The sequence below is a fragment of the Diceros bicornis genome, chromosome 25 (genome assembly GCF_020826845.1).
Source record: "Diceros bicornis minor isolate mBicDic1 chromosome 25, mDicBic1.mat.cur, whole genome shotgun sequence".
In the NCBI taxonomy this organism is placed as follows: Eukaryota; Metazoa; Chordata; class Mammalia; order Perissodactyla; family Rhinocerotidae; genus Diceros; species Diceros bicornis.
In genome coordinates, this window is record NC_080764.1 from 6035001 (window position 1) to 6054246 (window position 19246).

General features: G+C 56.7%; 1 protein-coding gene across 5 annotated transcripts in view; it reads right to left on the reverse strand.

The window, feature by feature from the left end:
• The window catches only part of PARVG (parvin gamma), a 27258-nt gene extending 13235 nt beyond the window's left edge, over positions 1-14023 (reverse strand). For 3 of the 5 annotated variants that reach the window (XR_009223881.1, XM_058568177.1, XM_058568178.1), the window contains exons 1-8: positions 13067-13409; positions 11192-11286; positions 8609-8673; positions 7105-7207; positions 4914-5054; positions 3857-3972; positions 2309-2364; positions 48-70 (exon numbers count right to left, since the gene is read on the reverse strand). Coding sequence is in view for 4 of the 5 variants with exons in the window: in XM_058568177.1 (XP_058424160.1) it covers positions 48-70; positions 2309-2364; positions 3857-3972; positions 4914-5054; positions 7105-7207; positions 8609-8673; positions 11192-11270 (583 nt within the window). In the remaining variant the exon portion in view is untranslated. Of the gene's footprint in view, positions 1-47; positions 71-2308; positions 2365-3856; positions 3973-4913; positions 5055-7104; positions 7208-8608; positions 8674-11191; positions 11287-11626; positions 12378-13066; positions 13410-13673 lie in introns of those variants that run through there. The other 2 variants (XM_058568175.1, XM_058568176.1) reach the window with 2 other exon arrangements.
• Between the last annotated feature and the right edge of the window lie 5223 nt (positions 14024-19246).

The window sequence follows — 19246 nt, forward strand, 5'->3', positions numbered from 1 at the left end:
CATGTACACAACAGAAAAAGATTTCCTCACGTTAAGCAAGTACTCACTCTGAGACTGGTCCTTGTCTGTGCTAAAGGGAAAATTGCAGGGGAAAGAAGAAAACAAACGGTTAAAAAAATCTTCAGATCTGTAGTTTCTTAATAGGACAGGACGCGGCCACAACAAGGTTGACAAAGAAACCAGCGTCTTTTCTCCCGGCAGCTTCAGAAGCAGGCGGGATCCCCGGGGAAAGCAACCGGAAAAAGGGGTTCAGACCTTTCCCCGGAGGCTTCCACATCCAGAAATGGCTAGGTTTTGCTGTTTCGGGGGCTGCTGTGTTAGTTTAAGTGGGGGATGTTATACACACAGTAAAATGCGCAGCCCTGAGTTGACAACTTGTGCACGTTCACACGGACACACCCCCGTGTGACCACCACCCCGACAGCACACAGGCCCCCCTCACCCCCAGGGTGCTCTCCTGCCCCACTGCACCCCCACAACCAGAACCCCTGCTTCGATGTCTCTCACTGTCCGTTAGTCTTGCTGCTCTAGAAATCCACATAAATGAAATCATACACTACTCTTTTCTGGCTGGCTTCTTTCACTCGTTTTTATTGTTTTTGAATGGTTTTTCTTTGACTTTGTCGTCTAGTTTTCTGCCCCAGCCCCGCCCCTAGAAGCAGGCCAGGCTGTCTCGGGAGAGCCGGGCGGCCCCTCCGACTGTGGCCCTCGCAGGGAGCTGGGCCGCGTGGGGTGGCGAGGGCAGCCTGAAACAGAGACCAGGGCTCCACACAAACAGACTGCCGGGAGGGACAGACGCCTCCGTGCTGCCCATGACACAAGCCGAGAGCCAGAGGGGAGCCCCCACAGAGGTTTCCCGTTCATAAAGGGGCTGGGAGGGGCGATTTTAGAGCCACAGAGGGGGAAGGAGCAGGGCTTCCCGAACACCATCCACGGCCTCCCCCTCAAGTTCCCAAAACTCATTCTCAGACCCTGAAGCTCCGTCGAGCAGGTTCAGAGCAGCTCAGCGGCTGGTGACAGGGAGGTGACCAGCCTCACTGAGTCAGAGGGGAACAAGGCTCCCTCCCAGGGCGTCCTTGGGAAGGTGAATGGGCCAGCGTGTGCACAGGACCTGCTGGCATGAGGGACCAGCAAGGGTTGGCTTTCTCCCGCCTTTGCCACACTCAGCTCACACACTTGGGCCACGGCCACTATTGTCATCAGTTGCAGTACTTTGAGCCCCACCTCCCCAGGGAAATCCAGGAGCCATAGACTGGAAGGCCTCAGGGTAGAGGGAGAGCAGGAGGAGATGGCCCCCACACACACACACACATCCTCTGTAACCCTCACAGCAGCCCCAACAGGTAGGAAGGAGTCCCCGGTTTTCAGAGGAGCAAAGAGGCTCAGAGAGGGTAGGTGACTTGCCTGAGGTCACACAGCTCACACAAGGCAGAGCCAGGATTTAAGCCCAGCTGGGGCTGACTGTCAAGCCTGTGAGCTGAAAAGAAGTGACCCCACCTAGCTGGGCTTCGTCAGGATTAAATGAGCCAAGAGAGCTGAAACACCCAGCCCAGTGCCCCGCGCATAGTAGGCCTCCAGTCAGTGCTAGACAACTTTCCTGCAAGCAGCCCACTCTCCGACCAACCCGGAGAGACCCGGCCGGGACTGCCCGGAGGCCTCCACCTCCAGGAGGGCAGAGGGAAGAGCTCCAGGCGCCCTGCTCACCCAGACAGACGAAAGGCCAACAGCTGGCTGACCTGGACACTCAAGTCCCCACCGTGCACACAGTAGGCACTCAATAAGTGTTGGTGGTAGGAGTGAGCACTTTGTGCCCTTGCCTCCTGGCACCAGGAGGCTCACGGGGCTCTGCTGTCCGCTTGTAAGGTCTACACTCAGCTGCAGCTCCTCCCCACCGTGGATGAGGGTAAGGCTGCCCAGGAGCACTCGGACGCCGGGCTTTAGGGAGCCAGCATGGCTTCGGGGTCCAAAGACCCCAATTTTGAGTGCCTCCTGTCCCCCAGCGGCTGTGGTGTGACCTCATGGCCGAGGGCCAGAGCCCCCTCTGACCCCAACTCTGCCTGTTTCTCTGGGTTGTGCAGGGGACCAAATGAGCTGGCGGAGGCGGGCACGCCTGACAGTCCATAAGGGCATGCCCTGCGAGGACCGGCAAGACGGAAGGGCCCCCGCGTGCCACCGCAGGGCTGGGAGGACCTGCAGAGTGTAGGCCCCTCCCACAAAGGTCAGGCAGGGCTGTGACCCCGCCCCAGACCCACCGCCAATACCCTCAAAACCATAGCTGAGCCCTGCCTGGTCCCTGCTCCTTGCCCACCTGCACTCAGTGAGTTGTTCCACTGACTTCTCCGACTTCAGGCCACTCTTGGTGCTCTAAGAAAGAAAAAGGGCAAGGAATTGAGTAATCCTAGAAAACTTGGGGACCCACACCTGCCGCTAAAAGACTGTAGTGGCCAAAGCAGCCCCGAGGAACCCAGTTTACTCCACTTCATACCTTCCTCAGGGCGTCCTCCCTGGCGGCCTCATCACTGTGGTCCAGATTAATTGTCCTTCCCCAGGAGCCTTGAGCCCCACAAGGCCAGGGACCATGCCTTCCTTATTCCCCAGGTGTCCCCAGAGTCTCACCCAGTACCTAGCTCACAGGGGGCCAATGAATACGTGTTGATCTGAATAATGAATGAACGATGAATGGATGGACGGATGGGTGGGTGGATGGATGGATGGGTAGGTGAGTGGATGGATGGATGGATGGATGGATGGATGGATGGATGGATGGACGGATGGACGGATGGATGGATGGGTGGGTGGGTGGGTGGATGGATGGATGAGTGGATAGGTGGATGGATCAATGGGTAGGTGAGTGGATGGATGGATGGATGGATGGATGGATGGATCAATGGATAGATGAGTGGATGAATGGACGGATGGATGGATGGATGGATGGATGGATGGATGGATGGATCAATGGATAGGTGAGTGGATGAATGGATGGGTGGATGGGTGGATGGATGGATGGGTGGGTGGGTAGATGGGGGGGATGAGTGGATGGACAAGTAAGTGAACGAGTGAAGGAATGAAGTCACCTCTGATTTACATAAGAAGTATAAACAAAGCCATGAAATTTCTCAGTGGAGAATTTTAATCAATGGTTTTGAAAAAAGTAAGAATGAATTCACTTGAGTTTGGCCGGACTTGGCTTGTTCTGTTGGAGCGAGTCAAAGGTAAGCCCCAAGCCAGGAAGCCCTACTGCTCACCAGGTACCCAGAGGTTGAGGGAGGGAAGAACGGCGAGCGGGAGCAGGTGAGGGCCCTATTTGTGGTGCTCCGAAACGGTCTGGGAGAGAAGCCGTGGACTCCTGGGGCATTAACTACAGCACAGTCATGCAGGGACTAGAGAGAGAGCGCCCCGTGCAGTGGAGAAGCCCAAAAAGTCTCCGTGGAACCATCGTCACAGCCATCAGCTAGTGAACGAGTGACGAGGGCAGTGGCTGTGGCTCAGGGGTGTGAAGGCTCCCGAAAGGCACAAACAGATGGCCACTCAGCCCACGTGACGTGGTTGCACCAGCCGGGACCTTCACCACACCCCCAGGCAGATGCCATCTGCTGAGGTCAGTAGGACTGGCCTGCCCACTCACCTCTTCGTGGCCCCGCTGGGTCCTGCCCACCCCACTGGACTCAGCATCTCCCACCCACACCTGGAGCCCAGCACCCCACTGCTGTCCCAGTGGGATTTGACGTTTCCCACAGCTCCTTAGAACCCACCTAGTCCAGCCCCTGCCCCATACGGCACCCCCAAATCCAGGGTATGGTGGCATGGACCCAAGGCGCCCTGCCTGTGCGCGTGAATCCCTGTGTCCAGCCCTCACCTCCATGGTGATCACCTCCACCTGGACGCTGGCCGGGAGGGGCAGGTCGGGCTGGAAGCGCTTGGCCAGGGCAACGAGGAGATGCAAGGTGGCCATCAGGTCCTTGCTGAAGATGGCTGGGGGTGGGGAGGACCAGGTTAGCGCTGTGGGGCCGCCCAGCCCTGGGCCACACGGAGGAGTCGTCGCCATCACAACGACCCTCTGCAGACCAAGGAGACCTGCACCCAGCCCTCTGGAAAGCAGATTCTGGAGGTCCATTCACTCTGCCCCTGTCATCCCAGCTCTGCGAGTACGGCCCAAGGGCACACCGCCGTGTGGACGGGCTGCAGACAGAGTGTGCACTGCAGCGCTGTTTACCACTGGAGCCAACTAAATGTCCCGTCCTGCAGGAGGGCACCGCGTCAGCAAACGGCCAGACTTAAGCTGAATGTGACTTAATTCAGGGTCAGCATTATAAACACCAGTTACTGAGTGTGAGAATTTAAACACAGTGGCGACAGCAGTGGCACGCGGCCCAATAAAAAGAGCGTTTGAAAACTGTTACGTCATCGCCAGCCAACCTCGGAGAAGCTTCTTAACTCCTCTCAGGCTCAGTTTCCTCATCTGGGAAATGGGGAGGATGCAGAGATGGAATGGCAGGAAATTCACACCAAACTTAACGGGGTGGGGTGTGGCGGTCTGGGGCTGCCATACTCTCATTTCTCACAAGCTGGCGGCGCAGATGTAACTTAAATAAGCTAATGAAATGGGACTGTTAGGCCCACGGCGTGTGTGGTACTTGGCACCCAATAAATAGTGGCTGCATTGGTGACAACACTGCACTTGTCCCCGCGTACTGGGCTTGGCGGCAGCGACACCCTCGGGGTGCAGAAGCATGAAGGGCTGTTTGCTCCTCGGCGGGGCCGACTCCGCGCCTGCCTGAGCTGCGGCCTCCTTCCAGCCCCCGGGCTGTGCCCACTCCTGAGGGGGACGAGCACCCGCCAGGCAAGGAGACGGCCCTGGTGCGAAAGGACCAGCTCCCGGCCTCCCCGACTCAGCCCCGCTGAGGCCCACGTACCCTCCGTGCTCCACTTGGCCTGCGGCTCCTCCACCTGCAGACTCCGGTTGGCGGCCTCCAGGACCAGCGCGAGCTTGCGCCTCTGGCTCGCCTCTGTCAAGGCGATCTCCTCCACCTCCAGCTTGAGCCCGGCCAGCTTCTCTGAGAGCCACAGAGGGTAGCAGAGGGCAGGAGGGCGTGGGGAGAAGGCAGTGAGAGGGTGGGAGGGGGTGGGAGGGGGTGGGAGGGCATGGAGGGGGAGAAGGCAGTGGGGGGGGAGTGGGGGGGTGGGGAGAAGGCAGTGAGAGGGTGGGAGGGGGTGGGGAGAAGGCAGTGAGGGGGGGTGGGAGGGGTGGGAGGAGGTGGGGAGAAGGCAGTGAGGGGGGGTGGGAGGGGTGGGAGGGGGTGGGGAGAAGGCAGTGAGAGGGTGGGAGGGGTGGGAGGGGTGGGAGGGGGTGGGGAGAAGGCAGTGAGAGGGTGGGAGGGGTGGGAGGGGGTGGGGAGAAGGCAGTGAGAGGGTGGGAGGGGGTGGGAGGGGTGGGAGGGGGTGGGGAGAAGGCAGTGAGAGGGTGGGAGGGGGTGGGAGGGGTGGGAGGGGGTGGGGAGAAGGCAGTGAGAGGGTGGGAGGGGTGGGAGGGGGTGGGGAGAAGGCAGTGAGAGGGTGGGAGGGGTGGGAGGGGTGGGAGGGGGTGGGGAGAAGGCAGTGAGAGGGTGGGAGGGGGTGGGAGGGGTGGGAGGGGGTGGGGAGAAGGCAGTGAGAGGGTGGGAGGGGTGGGAGGGGGTGGGGAGAAGGCAGTGAGAGGGTGGGAGGGGGTGGGAGGGGTGGGAGGGGGTGGGGAGAAGGCAGTGAGAGGGTGGGAGGGGTGGGAGGGGGTGGGGAGAAGGCAGTGAGAGGGTGGGAGGGGGTGGGGAGAAGGCAGTGAGAGGGTGGGAGGGGGTGGGAGGGGGTGGGGAGAAGGCAGTGAGAGGGTGGGAGGGGTGGGAGGGGGTGGGGAGAAGGCAGTGAGAGGGTGGGAGGGGTGGGAGGGGGTGGGGAGAAGGCAGTGAGGGGGTGGGAGGGGTGGGAGGGGGTAGGGAGAAGGCAGTGAGGGGGGGTGGGAGGGGTGGGAGGGTGTGGGGAGAAGGCAGTGAGAGGGTGGGAGGGGTGGGAGGGGGTGGGGAGAAGGCAGTGAGAGGGTGGGAGGGGTGGGAGGGGGCGAGGGGGGAGGGGGAGGGAGGAGGGGGGTGCGTGGAAGGACAGTGTGGGCCCCTGCAGGGGGACCCACAGCCCGTGGCTTCCTCCCGGAGGCTGAGGTTGGCCAGCCTTCAGGCAGTAAGGGTGCAGCCCCCTCCTCACACAGGGCGTGCAGGCTGTGTGGCCTGAGCAAGCCCAGCCCTCCGAGCTGGCCCCCACTGGCCCTCCTCCGCTCTACTACCCCGTGCCCCAGTCCCTTAGCGTTCCTCACAGCTCTGGGTACTTCCTTTCTGCAGGGCAGTGTGGTCTAGTGGTTAAAGCCTGGACACCTGACTCCCCTGCTTTCTTCATTGAGACCTCAGACAAGTTTCTAGGCCTCTCAGAGCCTCAGTTTCCTCGTCCGTAAAATGGGGGCAGTAGCACCATGGAGTTGTCCCGAGGATTAACCGCACCGTTGCACGGTAGGTGCTCAGCTGGTTGGCAGGCTTGTTCTGTGGCCCATGCACAAGGTGCTCCACAAACAGCCCTGAGCCAGGCCCCAGGCTGGCCGAGGACAGGATCAGGCCCACGCTCCTTCCAGGACCTCACAGCTTCGTGCAGAAAACAGACGTGGGGACACACACGACCTCACGACAGCAAAGTGAGAGGTGACGGGGGCCTGCGGGGCCAGGAGGCAGCCCTGAGGGTCAACACACCCTTCCCGCACTGGGGGCCTTCTGATCGGAGACAGGATCCCCCAGGCAGGAGCCAGCCCTCCTCCACCTGCCGGGGTCGTCTCCCCGGTGGCCTGTTTCTCTCCAGCAGCCTGGGCAGCCCCAGGCAGGACATGGGTTTCTTTGTTGTCTCCAGCAGCTTACAAACAGCAGGCGCTCCATAAATGCTTGAGAGGCAGTGTGGAGGTGGGGGAGTCCACGGTTTGGCAGAGAAAAAGCAAGAACTGGGGCCCCCAGACTTCCGCAGGGAGTGGGAGGATGAGGTTGAGTGAGGAGCCCACCAGAGGGGACCTGCAGGGCCCACTTGGGGGGAACAGCCGCTTACGGAAGAGGTGGTGCAGGATGAGCCCGTCGAACATGTCCTCCTCCAGGCTGCGGACCACGATGTGCTCCGGGAGGAGCTCGGTGTTGATCCACTCCATCAGCACCTGCAGGCCCCGGGGGACAGCTGACCTGGGGGCCACTTCTCACCCGACCTCCACCTGGCTCAGCCCTGCCCACCTGCCAACTCCTACACATCCTTCAGGGCCAGGTCTAACATCACCTCCTCTGGGAAGCCCTCCTTGATCTCCCAGGCTGAGTTAGGAACCTGCTCTGGGACCCACACAGCCTCTGCTTCTCTCCACCACACACCTGAGCACTGAGGGGTGTTGTTTGTCCTGCGTGAGGTTTTGGTAATACAGGGGCTGCCCACCCTGCAAACTTCACCGCTGCGGCACACACCGCCCGCTCCCCTCTGCAGCTCTGCCTGAGGGCTGCCCTGGAGGCCGGCCCCACCCTGCATGTGCTCCATGGGCAGACGCACCGGGACGTAGTGCCCCGCCCCTTTAAGGGAGCAGCCCCGAGCTAACCAGGAGTTGGTGGACAAACACCCAGCTCCTCCGCCCAGGTCGGGGAAGCCGCCAGGGCTGCTCCACACTGGCTCCCTGGTGCCCGGGGGGCCTGAGCTCCCACAGCTGAGACTTCTCCATCACTCGCCCGGGGCGGCTCCTTCCCTCCCCATCTCACTCCCCACTTCCCTTCCTCGTCTCCTGAGATTACCTCCCAGCTCAACTACTGGCACACACACCCTTATCTCAGGATCAGCTTCTGGAGGAACCCAAACTAAGACAGGTCAGCACCCACCAGCTTTTCCAGGAGGGACCAGTCTACTCTGCGTCCCAGTGCCCAGTGGTGGAAAAGGTGGATGGAGGAAGCGAGGGAACAAGAGGGAGGAAGGAAGGGATAGAAAATGGAATACAAATCCTCTGGGCGTGGAAGGTGGTGCAGGCCAGGAGGCCTCCCTGGAGGAGGCAACAGAAAGGTCCCGTGGAGACTAGAGAAGTAGGATTTCCTAACAGAGGAAATCAGAGGCCCTGAGCCTGTGCCCAGCTGGTCCTGCCACCAAAGAGAGACCCGTGCCCAGGGCGAATCATGCCTGTTCCTGCCCACTTCTCCAGCTGTCCGTTGCCTTGGGCAGCAGCGTGAGTGAAGGAGCTCAAGCTTTGGGGCCGACGGCCTGGGTCAAACCCCAGCTCTGCTGCTGGCTAGCCGTGTGCCCCCCGCAGGTCAGGTCACCTTTCTGAGCTCACTATCTGCTCCCTGAGATACGGGTGACGACAGATCCCTCTCAACCATGGGGAGGCTTTCTGGGATGGCGCATGTAAAGGCATGCAGTGGGTGCTCAATAAATCCTCTTTCATGCCGCCATTCAGCAGGTCCCCCAGGGAAGTGTGGGTCACTGCTCGCCAGCCTGAGGTCAGGGAGGGGAGGGGGCGGCCTGCTGTCCCCACGCCAAGGAAATGCACAGGCTGCCTCCGGAGGAATCCAGATCAGAGAGGCTGTCCTACCCTCTGCAGCTCTTCAAACTTGGGATCCTTCCGGGAGGTGGGCGGCAGGTACTTCTTCTTTTGTCCTGGAAGCAGAGGGGAGCGTGACACGCGTGGGGGACCCTGCAGGTCACCGTGGAGCCGGCACCGTGACCACAAGGGGAATTTGGTCCTGCTGCTTCACACACTCACAAGTGCACACACACGCACTCTCACAGGCAGACACACTCCTGCACACACACACACACACACAGACACATGCACACAGATACGTGCCAACACACACACAGGCACACACACAGAGACACAGACACATACCTGCACACAGACACAAACTCACACACAGACACACACACACATATGCACACACACAGGCACACGCACTCACGTGTACAGACACACACAGTCATAGACACACACATGCATGCACGCACAGCCTGAGCACCAAACATCCAGAGTGGCTTGGGTTTCCCAGACGTGCCTCATCCTCCACACCTCCTTGCTTTGCCCATGCTGTTCCCACCACACCCCACATGCCCTTCCTCCTCCTCTCCCTCATGAGCACCAGCTCATCCTCAGACATTGTAATGCTTCTATTTTGGGAACATATTTAAACTCAAAACTAGGGCCGGCCCCGTGGCTTAGCGGTTAAGTGCGCGCGCTCTGCTGCTGGAGGCCCGGATTCGGATCCCGGGCGCGCACTGACGCACCGTTTCTCTGGCCATGCTGAGGCCGTGTCCCACATACAGCAACTGGAGGGATGTGCAGCTATGACATGCAACTATCTACTGGGGCTTTGGGGAAAAAATAAATAAATAAAATCTTTAAACTTAAAACGATTTCTTATCTATCTCAAATTCACATTTAACTGGGCATCCTGTATTTTATCCGGTGATTCTACCCACCTACATAGGAAGAAGCCACGGCTCAGACGAACGAGCCCAGGCCCCAGGGCTCCAGGGGACCAGAGCAGATTCCACCCACGTCTGGCTGGCTCCTGGTGTGGGTGGGACACTGAGGCCACCCTGGCTCACTCTCTGAGCCCCAGGACCTGGGCCAGCAGCTTCCCTCCGTTTTAGACTCACGGAACCCACAAAATATCAGGGCCGAGAGGGACCTACGAGGTCATCTGGTTCCAGTGGACATGGCGAAACTGAGTCACCAAGTGGGGATCTTCTTCCCAAGTTCACGAAATGTATCGCTCCCATCTTCACATGACCCAGCTGGGGACTTTTCCTAGATGTTCTGAAAACCTTCGAGTACTACCCAGCCCAGTGTCTTCTAACATGCTGGGCACCGGGCAGGCTCTCAACAAACACTTGGGGAGGGAGTGAACGAGTGAGTGAGTGAATGAATGAATGGCTATGGTGACAACCCCCCGCCCCTTCCTGGAGCAGAATTCTTGCCACTCTGAATCACCCCATGTTCCAGCTCTGCTTGCCAGAACTTTAAAATCAATTGTAATCTAAACCTAAATCAATTGTAAAACAACAAGTAAACATGTTTTCAAACAACTAAGCCCGACCACACTAACAGCAATTTTCCTCACGACACTTTCCAGTCTTAAGCCGTTTATAAGCAGAGAGCACCAGTAAAGTCAGCCTCGCGACTCGGGACCCGCCGGCGGGGTCTGACTCGCCCTCCAGGGGGCTGTGGGTCCACCGCGCCTGCTTTCCGAGGCTGTGGCCGCGGGATCTAGAGGAAGGCGCATGCTGTCCTTCCGCTTAGAGTGCTTCCCACTTTTTCTCCGTCATCCTATTTAGGTTCTCAAGACCACCTGAATTCTAGCGAGTTCACTTAAAGCCCTGCGCAGGGGACGCTGGGCTGCTTCCCGGTTTGCTGTTTGCTTGTCTCTTTTCTATAACACGGTGACCACAGCTCTGCGCACCTGCCATCGTCCTCCTTTCAAACCGTCTCTAAGGAGGGAGATTTCAGGGGCCGTGGCCACAAACTCCCCAAGCTCAGAAAACAGAGCCTTGCTGAAAGGGGCACCCGCACTCATTGAATTGCTCCGACCCTAAGCCCGCACGATTTTCGAGAGACCCACATGCGAGAAGGGAGCGGACCAATAGGCCCCTCATCCTGCAAGGTGGCAGGTCGGTGCGGATATCTGCCAGTGCTGCCTGGCGGGCTGGAAACTGAATTCTGGAGCCATCCTCTGTGGGTTCAGAATCGCAGCTCCACCACTTATTAAGGGAGTTACCTGTTACTCTATGTTACTCTGTGCCTCAGTTTCCTTGTCTGTGAAAAGGAGGTAGTAACACCCCCCCCCCGAGAGCAATCAATGAGATGCTGCACATAAGAAGTGCTTAGCACACCCAGCACACAGCAGGCACACGTAGCAATTAGCATCCTCCGCATCAGCAACATCACCATTAACCTGGAGGGGCGTGGGGATAACTGTGGAAAGTTCCAGAAGCAGGCAGGGGGTGGGGAGAGTCAAGTATAAAGCAGAAGGCGTACGCAGAGGCTGAACAGAACCGGGTGTTCAGTTGACAACTTGGAAAGCCGCGCATGCGCCCGGGCACGGCCTGCTTGGTTTTTGCGAGGCAGACTCTCACCCTCCACCACCCCCGAACCCGCAGCCCAGCTCGGGCACCGCACCTTGTTGGAGCTCCTCCTCCACCAGCGGGTCCACCACCTTCGGGAGCTGCAGTAGGTTGTACAGAGACTCCGGCTCCATTTCTCCCTTGCCGGCCCTGGGGGATGAGGGGACAGAGGGTGTCACTGGCAGGGTAGCCCCAATCTCACTCTGTGGGTGGACAAGTCACCACACTGCCCGGGCAAGGACGCAGGGCCCCTGATACGGAGGACGCCCAGAGCCAATCCTTGCAGGATGCTGGGGTGGAGAAAGGCACGCGGCTGAGGGCACAGCCTGAGCAAAGGCTTCTCAGGGAAATGGCGCCCCTCGGTCAGGAGCAGAGCAGCCAGCCCCCCCCCCCCGCTCTCCTGCAGCACACAGGAAGCCCCCACCCCACCCCCAGCAGTCAGGACAGAGGGGGGCAGCCCACTCCTCAGAGCTTGTCAGATCCAGGAAACCTTCAGGCTACGCTCTAGGGGGAAGTCCGGGCTGGGCCTGCGTGGCGGGCCTGTGGGGCTGGTAGGGTGGAACACACTGATGGTGACACCTACAGATCTTGAGCTCCTGCAGGGGGCAACAGGACAGTCTCCTCTGGGCCCCTGAGACCGAGACAGATGGGCACAGAGCAGCACCGCCAGCCTTGCAGTGAGCGGAGCGGAGCTGGTGTGACAACGTCACCCAGACTCGTCCCCACTCTGTGCAGGCTTGGCTCTCAGGGTGGCCTGGCCCTGCCTGGCCCCTGATTCTGAACACGGCTCTCTACAATGGGACTATCATCCCCAACCTCTAGGGGTGGTTTGGGGGTCTCAGGGCTCATGCCCATGAAGCACTGGGCACATGCTCGCTGGGAAGGGCCAGCATCCTCATTACGGGCAGGGTGCCGGGCTCGCCCCAGGCCTGGGCTGGGAGATTCAGAACCAGCCCGGCCTCCTTCCTGTTCCCCGCGGCTCACTTCCTCCCCTGCTTGGCTGGCGGCTCTGCCCTCCCTCCCTCTCTCTCTTCTGCCCCTGGTCTTCCCCAGTGTTCCCAACCCCAAACAGACATCTGGGGCAGGGGTGTCGTGCAGCGGAAGTTGGTGTTCAGCTTCAGCCCCAGGGAGGTCTCGCTGGAGCAGGGCGCAGAGCCGTGGTGAGATGGAGGCATTCACAGGGCTGGGGCCACCCCGTCACACTAGCAGCCAGACTGGGGACACTGGGGGACCGTTCTGCCCTGAAGTGGGGACAGGGAGAGCCTCTGAGCCAACCCTGTCCCCTAAACTCCCAAGCCTCCTCTTGGACACCAGGATTCGGTCCGAGGGATGTGGTCAGAGAAGAGGAAAGAGTCCAGCCTGGGGGTTGGGAGGCCTGGGTTGCAGGCTAGCTCTTCCTCATTCTGGCTGTGTGACTTTGGGCAAACCCCCTCCCCTCTCTGGTCCTGAAGCTTCTTTACAAGAAGAGGCTGGACTTGACACTTGCCAAAGGCAGCTGAGTGGACACAGAGCTGGGAGCTACCTCGAGCCACCAGCAGCCTGGACAGTCCTTCTCTGCCCTGGGTCCCAGTTCCTTCAACTGAACACTGGGGTGGCCTTTCTTCCCCACCCACTAGATGAAGCTCAGGGAAGGTGACATGGCGGAACGGAAAATCTGTTCACCTGGCTACACGAGGGGTGGGACGGTGCCCTTCTGCCCGTCTGGGCCTCCGGGAAGCGAGGAATGGCCGCCTCTAAGCATGGGGAGGACGGGGCACGGGGCTCAGGGTTCTGTCTTGCCCGGCTCCCTCAGCTAAGACCGTGCTCTCTGGGCTCCGTTTCCACTGGCCCTCGGAGCCCTCCCTGCGTGAGCTCGGCCTCCTGAGAATCAGGGACAGGCAGAAGGCCCCCGCGGCCGAGGGCTCCTGCGGCATAGATGCCAGAGACTCACCTCCTGCTTCCTCCACGTAAGGAGACGAAGGCCACGTAGCTCCAGGGGTGGTCCCCGGGTTCCAACCGAAAGCGGGTTCCCGGTTCCCTGGGTCAACGGGGGGCTGCAGGGGCTGGCCCGGAGGCAGGGCCCAGCTGCTCACTTCCTCCGGGGCCTGTGGCTTCTGCAGGGCCTGTCGGCTGCGTCTGCAGGGCGCTTCCTCCTTGCTGGGCGGCGGGGCCTGATGCTTCAAAAGCGATGCCACCACGAACCTACCGGAAAGATCTGCCCCTGGAGTCCCAGAGACCCGGCCACACCTCCTGGCGCCCTGGATGCCTCGCAGGCAACTCAAGTTTAACATTTCTCCCCCCCACCCCCACCCCCACTATACAAACCAAGCCAGTTCCTCCCCAGTCTTCCTGCCTCCAAGTGGCAGCTCCATCCCCCGGAGGCTGGGAGTCAGCTGCCCCCGGGGCCCCCACACCCCACCATCAGCAGACTCGCAGCTCTGCCTCCAGGCCGTCCCGCCACCTCCACGCCCCCCACCTCGGCCAAGCCCCCTTCCTCTTGCCTGGACCACACAGGGGCCTCCTAGCTGGACCCCGCTGCCAGCTTCACTCACACCCACCTCCTGCCCCTGAGTTCTCCAAAAGCAACCAGAGGACCCACTTCATGTCCCAACTCACTCAAACCCACCAACAGGGCCGGCCCCGTGGCTTAGCGGTTAAGTGTGCGCGCTCTGCTACTGGCGGCCCGGGTTTGGATCCCGGGCGTGCACCGACGCACCGCTTCTCCGGCCATGCTGAGGCCGCGTCCCACATACAGCAACTAGAAGGATGTGCAGCTATGACATACAACTATCTACTGGGGCTTTGGGGAAAAAAAGGAGGAGGATTGGCAATAGATGTTAGCTCAGAGCCCGTCTTCCTCAGCAAAAAGAGGAGGATTGGCATGGATGTTAGCTCAAGGCTGATCTTCCTCACACACACACAAAAAGAAAACCCACCAACAGCTTCCAATAGCTCTTAAAATAATGCCCAGCCTGCCCGGCCCAGCCGGTAAGTCCCGATGTGACCTGCCGGCTACATCTCCATCCTCATCTCCTAACCTCTCCTGCCTTCATGTCCTCCCACGTACACTGACTGCCTTTCTGTTCCCTGAAAGTGCCACCTGCCTTCCTGACTCACTGTTCCCTCTGCCTAGAAGCCCCTGCCCCAGCTTTTAAAATGGCTCAGTCCTCATCCTTATCATTGGCTTAAATGCCTCCTCCATCAGGAAGCCTTCCCTAACTGCCTTATCTAAAGTAGATCCTCTCTGTGATACTTTACCACAGCCCCTGAAGGTTTCCTTTGTCCCAGTTCCTAGAACAATGCCTGGCACAAAGTGAGCTCAATAGATAAATGTTGATGGCTGTTGTTGCCCAGGAGATCAGGAAGTTTCTCCAGAGAAGTGGGCTTTGATGGGTGAATAGGAGTTTGCCAGTTGAAGAAGATGGGTGAGTACATTCCAGGTGGAGGGAACAGCCTGTGCAAAGGCCTCGAGGAGTTCAAGAAGGAGCGACCGCAGGACAGCAGGATGGTCACAGAACATCTCAGACCCAAGCCGGTCTCTGAAGCTCGAATCTTCATGAGCCCGGCTGAAACTGATTTTTCGTAGCAACAGGTGACAGTGCTGGGTGACCAGGAAGATGACCACCCTTTTTCTGCTGACAGATCAGGCAGGAAAGGGGCCAGAGCAGGTGGGAAGCAGGAACAAGGGGTGTGTGCAAGCAGGCAAGTGCGGTTGTTCACGGGAAGCTGTGAAAATGACAAAAAGCATTACTGATATTACTGCTAACATTTACTGAGTAACTGATGAGGAAGCAAACATAATTTTAAGGGCTTTAATTCTACTGGAACCCGGCCTCTCAGGCAGGTACTATTATCTCCCCACGTACAGAGGAAGATACAGAGGCACATGGTTTGGTCTCTGCCCTTTGGACACCCCGTGCAGGACTGGGGTTTATGCCGAAGTGGACGAGGAGCAGCTGTGCCCGGATCTCCGTTTTGCTGGGGGCGGTGTGCGTGCACGACTCTGGGGCCCGTGGTTCTGGGGGTGGCTTCTGCACCCCGGGCCGCAGCCGAGCAGGTGCATCGCCCGGAGTCCTGGCAGCAAGGGATGGCACCCTCAAATGCAGAAGCTGAAGAGCGTTTAATAAAGGGACCAGCGGGGCAGGGCTAAGGGGGCCTGGAAGAGACGGTGCTGCCCTCCGAGGCTGGCGACACGCAGGGGCTGTCGCAACCCCAAAGCCTAGAGGGGCAGAGGGGGAGCAGATTCCAGAGCCTAGGAAGAGGATGACCGAAGCTCCAAGACGGACCACGGCTGGGGGCTGTGGCTGCTGGTAAGGGACTCAGCCACGGTGGCCCCGCAGAGGGGCAGAGCCAGAGGAGTAAAGACCCTGACCCCGCTCTCCTCCACACTCCTTTTTCCCGCCCGGGCCTCCTCTTGGCGGAATCCGAATGGACGCCAGAGGCAAGAAAGCCCATTTGCAGTCCACAGAGGTCAGGATGGAAAACTGGGAGAGTGGATCTAAAGAGGTGAATGAAAATATCGTGCCCAAAATTTATGCTTCTGGAGCCACAGTCATTCAGCAGCTCTGCGGACGTGGCCGAGGCAGCCAGCCCCGCAGTGTTAGTCTGAGAGTCGTGGCTGGAGGACCCATGTCCAGCCTGCTCTCCAGGCTTCCCATGGCTCCGTGATCACCTAATTTCCTGTGTCAGGTTCCTTTCTGCTTCAGCAACTGAAGTGGTTCCAGTTATTTGCAACTGAATCCCGATTAATATAGGGTTTGTTACTAGACATCATTGCGGGCGACATATCATTAAGGATGGGAAGCTGGGATTGGTTACGTGTCCTGGTTGGCTTAAAGGCAGCAAGGATCTAGTAATCACTCGAGGATGGAATTCAAGTGGACCCTGTGCATGGTGGCAAAGCAATGACCTGTGACCACCCAGAACCAAGTCCCTGTTAAATCCCCAGCTTTGAGCCGTGGCTCCCACACACGGTGTGAGGGGCCTGCTTTATTCCAGGGCTCCGGCCAAGTTTGCTTCTCACTGTCGCACCAAAGAGTTTTGAAAGGAAAAGAACAGTCTCTGGGCTTTCGATCCTCCGTTCAAGGTACGTTAGAGTGCCAGGGAGTTCCTGTGGTGGCCCTAAAAGAACCCCTCATCTCTTGGGGCTGCAGGGCTGACAGAGCTGCTGTTGATGCAGCATCTAATCCTGTGTGATGCAGAATTACAACACAGACTAAACCCACAGCCTCACCAGGTTTCCCATGGGAAAGGCAGGGCATTGTCTGGGGGAAGAGAGGGATCTAAGAAAGGAATAGCAGGTAAGACCAAGTACCCCAAGCCCCGGCGTGAGTCCTGGCAGCAGAAGCAGCCCTGCCCGCCACGTCTGACGGGAGAGGCTCTCCCCTGCCAGGGCACACTGGAGAGACCTCATCCGACGTGTCTGCCTTGCAAATGCATCCAATTCCTCTCATTCCCTCCCCATCACCCCTCCTGACCCCCAGATGTGTAATGAAATTGGAGGAAGAGAGTTATAAATACAGTTACAGGCTCGTGACCCGTCACAGAAACAAGAACTGTAATAATTACCCATCTTTTCTTCCTTGCTGAGGTACGTACATGTACATACAAACATGCACATACATACGTGGACATGCAATTGCACATACATGTATACATATCCTCAGAACATCTCCTGGGTTCATATTTTCCTTGTAACACCTCAGTTTTTAATACCCAAACTCACAGAACGCATATATCTCTAATACAATGTTTTTTTTAATTCAAAGTTTATATAGGAAACTATATATTACATAACTATATTATAGTTATATATCAGAGTTTAATTATATTTACATAACTATATAAAGTGTGTAAATTATATTTACATCCCAAAATCTCAATACAAGTTTGTTTGTTTGTTTAACATTTTCCCACATTTGCTTTCTCTTTCACTCTTGCTCTGAACCATTTAAAAACAAAGTGCAGGGATCATATCGCCTCATCTCTGAACACTTCAGAAGGTATCTCCTAGAAACAAGGACATTCTTCTACATAACATAGTCCCATTATGATGCCCAAGGCAATTAACACTGATATGATATTTTCTAATATTTCATCCATATTCAAATTTCCCCGACTATTATTATGCTATTTACAGCTTTTGTTTGTTTTATTTTTTTGAGACCCAATCAGGATCATATATTCCACCTGGTTGCATTTGGCTGTCATGTCTTTTTAGAGTCCTTTAATCTAGAGCAGTCTTCCATGACATTAACATTTTTAAAGAGCCCAGGTCAGTTGTCTTGTAGAACGCTGATTCCATCATCTCTGTCATTCCTGGGTGTGCTTCTATTGGCTGATTTTTCTCCTGATTATGGGTCACATTTTTCTGCCCTAGATGCCTAGTAACTTTTTCTTGAATGCTAGAGATTATGGATTTTATGTTGTTGGCCGAATTTTGTTGCATTCCTTTAAAGAGTGTTGACATTTTTCTGGCAGGGAGTTAATTGTGGATTACTCTGATCCTTTTGAAGTTTGTTTCTAACCTTAACCTCCTCAAACTCTGATCTCTGTCTCCCCAATTAAGTCAGACCACTGGGCTCTATGTGAGCTCCCCCTACCTGCCCCCTAGGCCAGGATTCATGTCCAGGTAGAAAGCCTAGACAATGGCAGGGCTTACCGTGTGTGTGTGTGTGTGTGTGTGTGTGTGTGTGTGTGTGTGTGTGTGGAGGACTAGCCCTGAGCTAACATCCGATACCAACCCTCCTCTTTTTTGTTGAGGAAGACTGGCCCTCGGCTAACATCCATGCCCATCTTCCTCTACTTTATATGGGACACCGCCACAGCATGGCTTGACAAGCGGTGCATCGGTGCTCGCCTGGGATCCAAACCTGCGAACCCTGGGCCGCCAAAGTGGAGCCCGTGCACTTAACTGCCGTGCCACTGGGCCAGCCCCGGGGGCTTACCTTTTTTTAAGAATCACAGACCCGCCCTGACTCTTGTCTGATGTCTGAAATAGTTGCTTCCTATATTTTGCCCAGTTTTCTAGTTATTTGTGCTGGAAAGGTGACTCCAAACACAGAAATCCTTTCCCTATGAGATACTTATTAATTACAAGGAAGAGTTAACATTTTCAGTGGACAAAATGATAAACATCCTCTTAACTAAGTGATCAAAATTAATATCCCAAGAAATGGGGCAAATCAACATGATATGTCTGCTGATAAGATGAGCTAGAAGAACACACAGCTTCTGCCAAAAATGCACAAGCTGAATCTAATCAGGAGGAAAACGCCAGACAAATGCCAGCTGAGAGACACTGTAGAAAATAACTGCCTGTGTTCTTCAGCGTCAGAGTCATGAAGCATAGACAAAGATTGAAGAACTGTTCCAGATTAAAGGAGGCTGGAGAGACGTGACGAGATTGCAATGCATTTCTTTTGGTAAAAGGACATCATTGGGACAACTGGAAAAATATAATTAAGGTCTGTAGATTAGATAATGCTATTGTATTAATGTCATTTCCCAGTAATGACACTTGTGCTGAGATTATGTAAAAGAATGTTCTTCTCTTTAGGAAACACACACTGAAGTATTCAGAGATAAAAGAGCATGATGGGGGCCGGCCCCGTGGCTTAGCGGTTAAGTGCGCGCGCTCCGCTGCTGGTGGCCCGGGTTCGGATCCCGGGCCCGCACTGACGCACCACTTCTCCGGCCATGCTGAGGCCGCGTCCCACATACAGCAGCTAGAAGGATGTGCAGCTATGACATAGAACTATCTACGGGGGCTTTGGGGGAAAAAAAGGAGGAGGATGGGCAAAAGATGTTAGTTCAGGGCTGATCTTCCTCACAAAAAAAAAAAAACAAAGAGCATGATGTATGCAACTTACTCTCGAAGACTCAGGAAAGACAGAGAGAGAGAGAGAGAGATACTTCATCCCTGCATGCAGATCGATCTCTATTTACATGTATAGAGAGATATCAATCTAATGGATCGATCTATATCTCTCCATACAGAGAAAGTAGAAAAGATAAAGAAAACGTGGTAAAAGGTTAACATTTATGGAATCTGGGTAAATATAGGAACTCTGTGCTATTCTTGCAACTTTTCTCCAAGTCTGAAATTATATAAATATAAAATGTTAAAAGA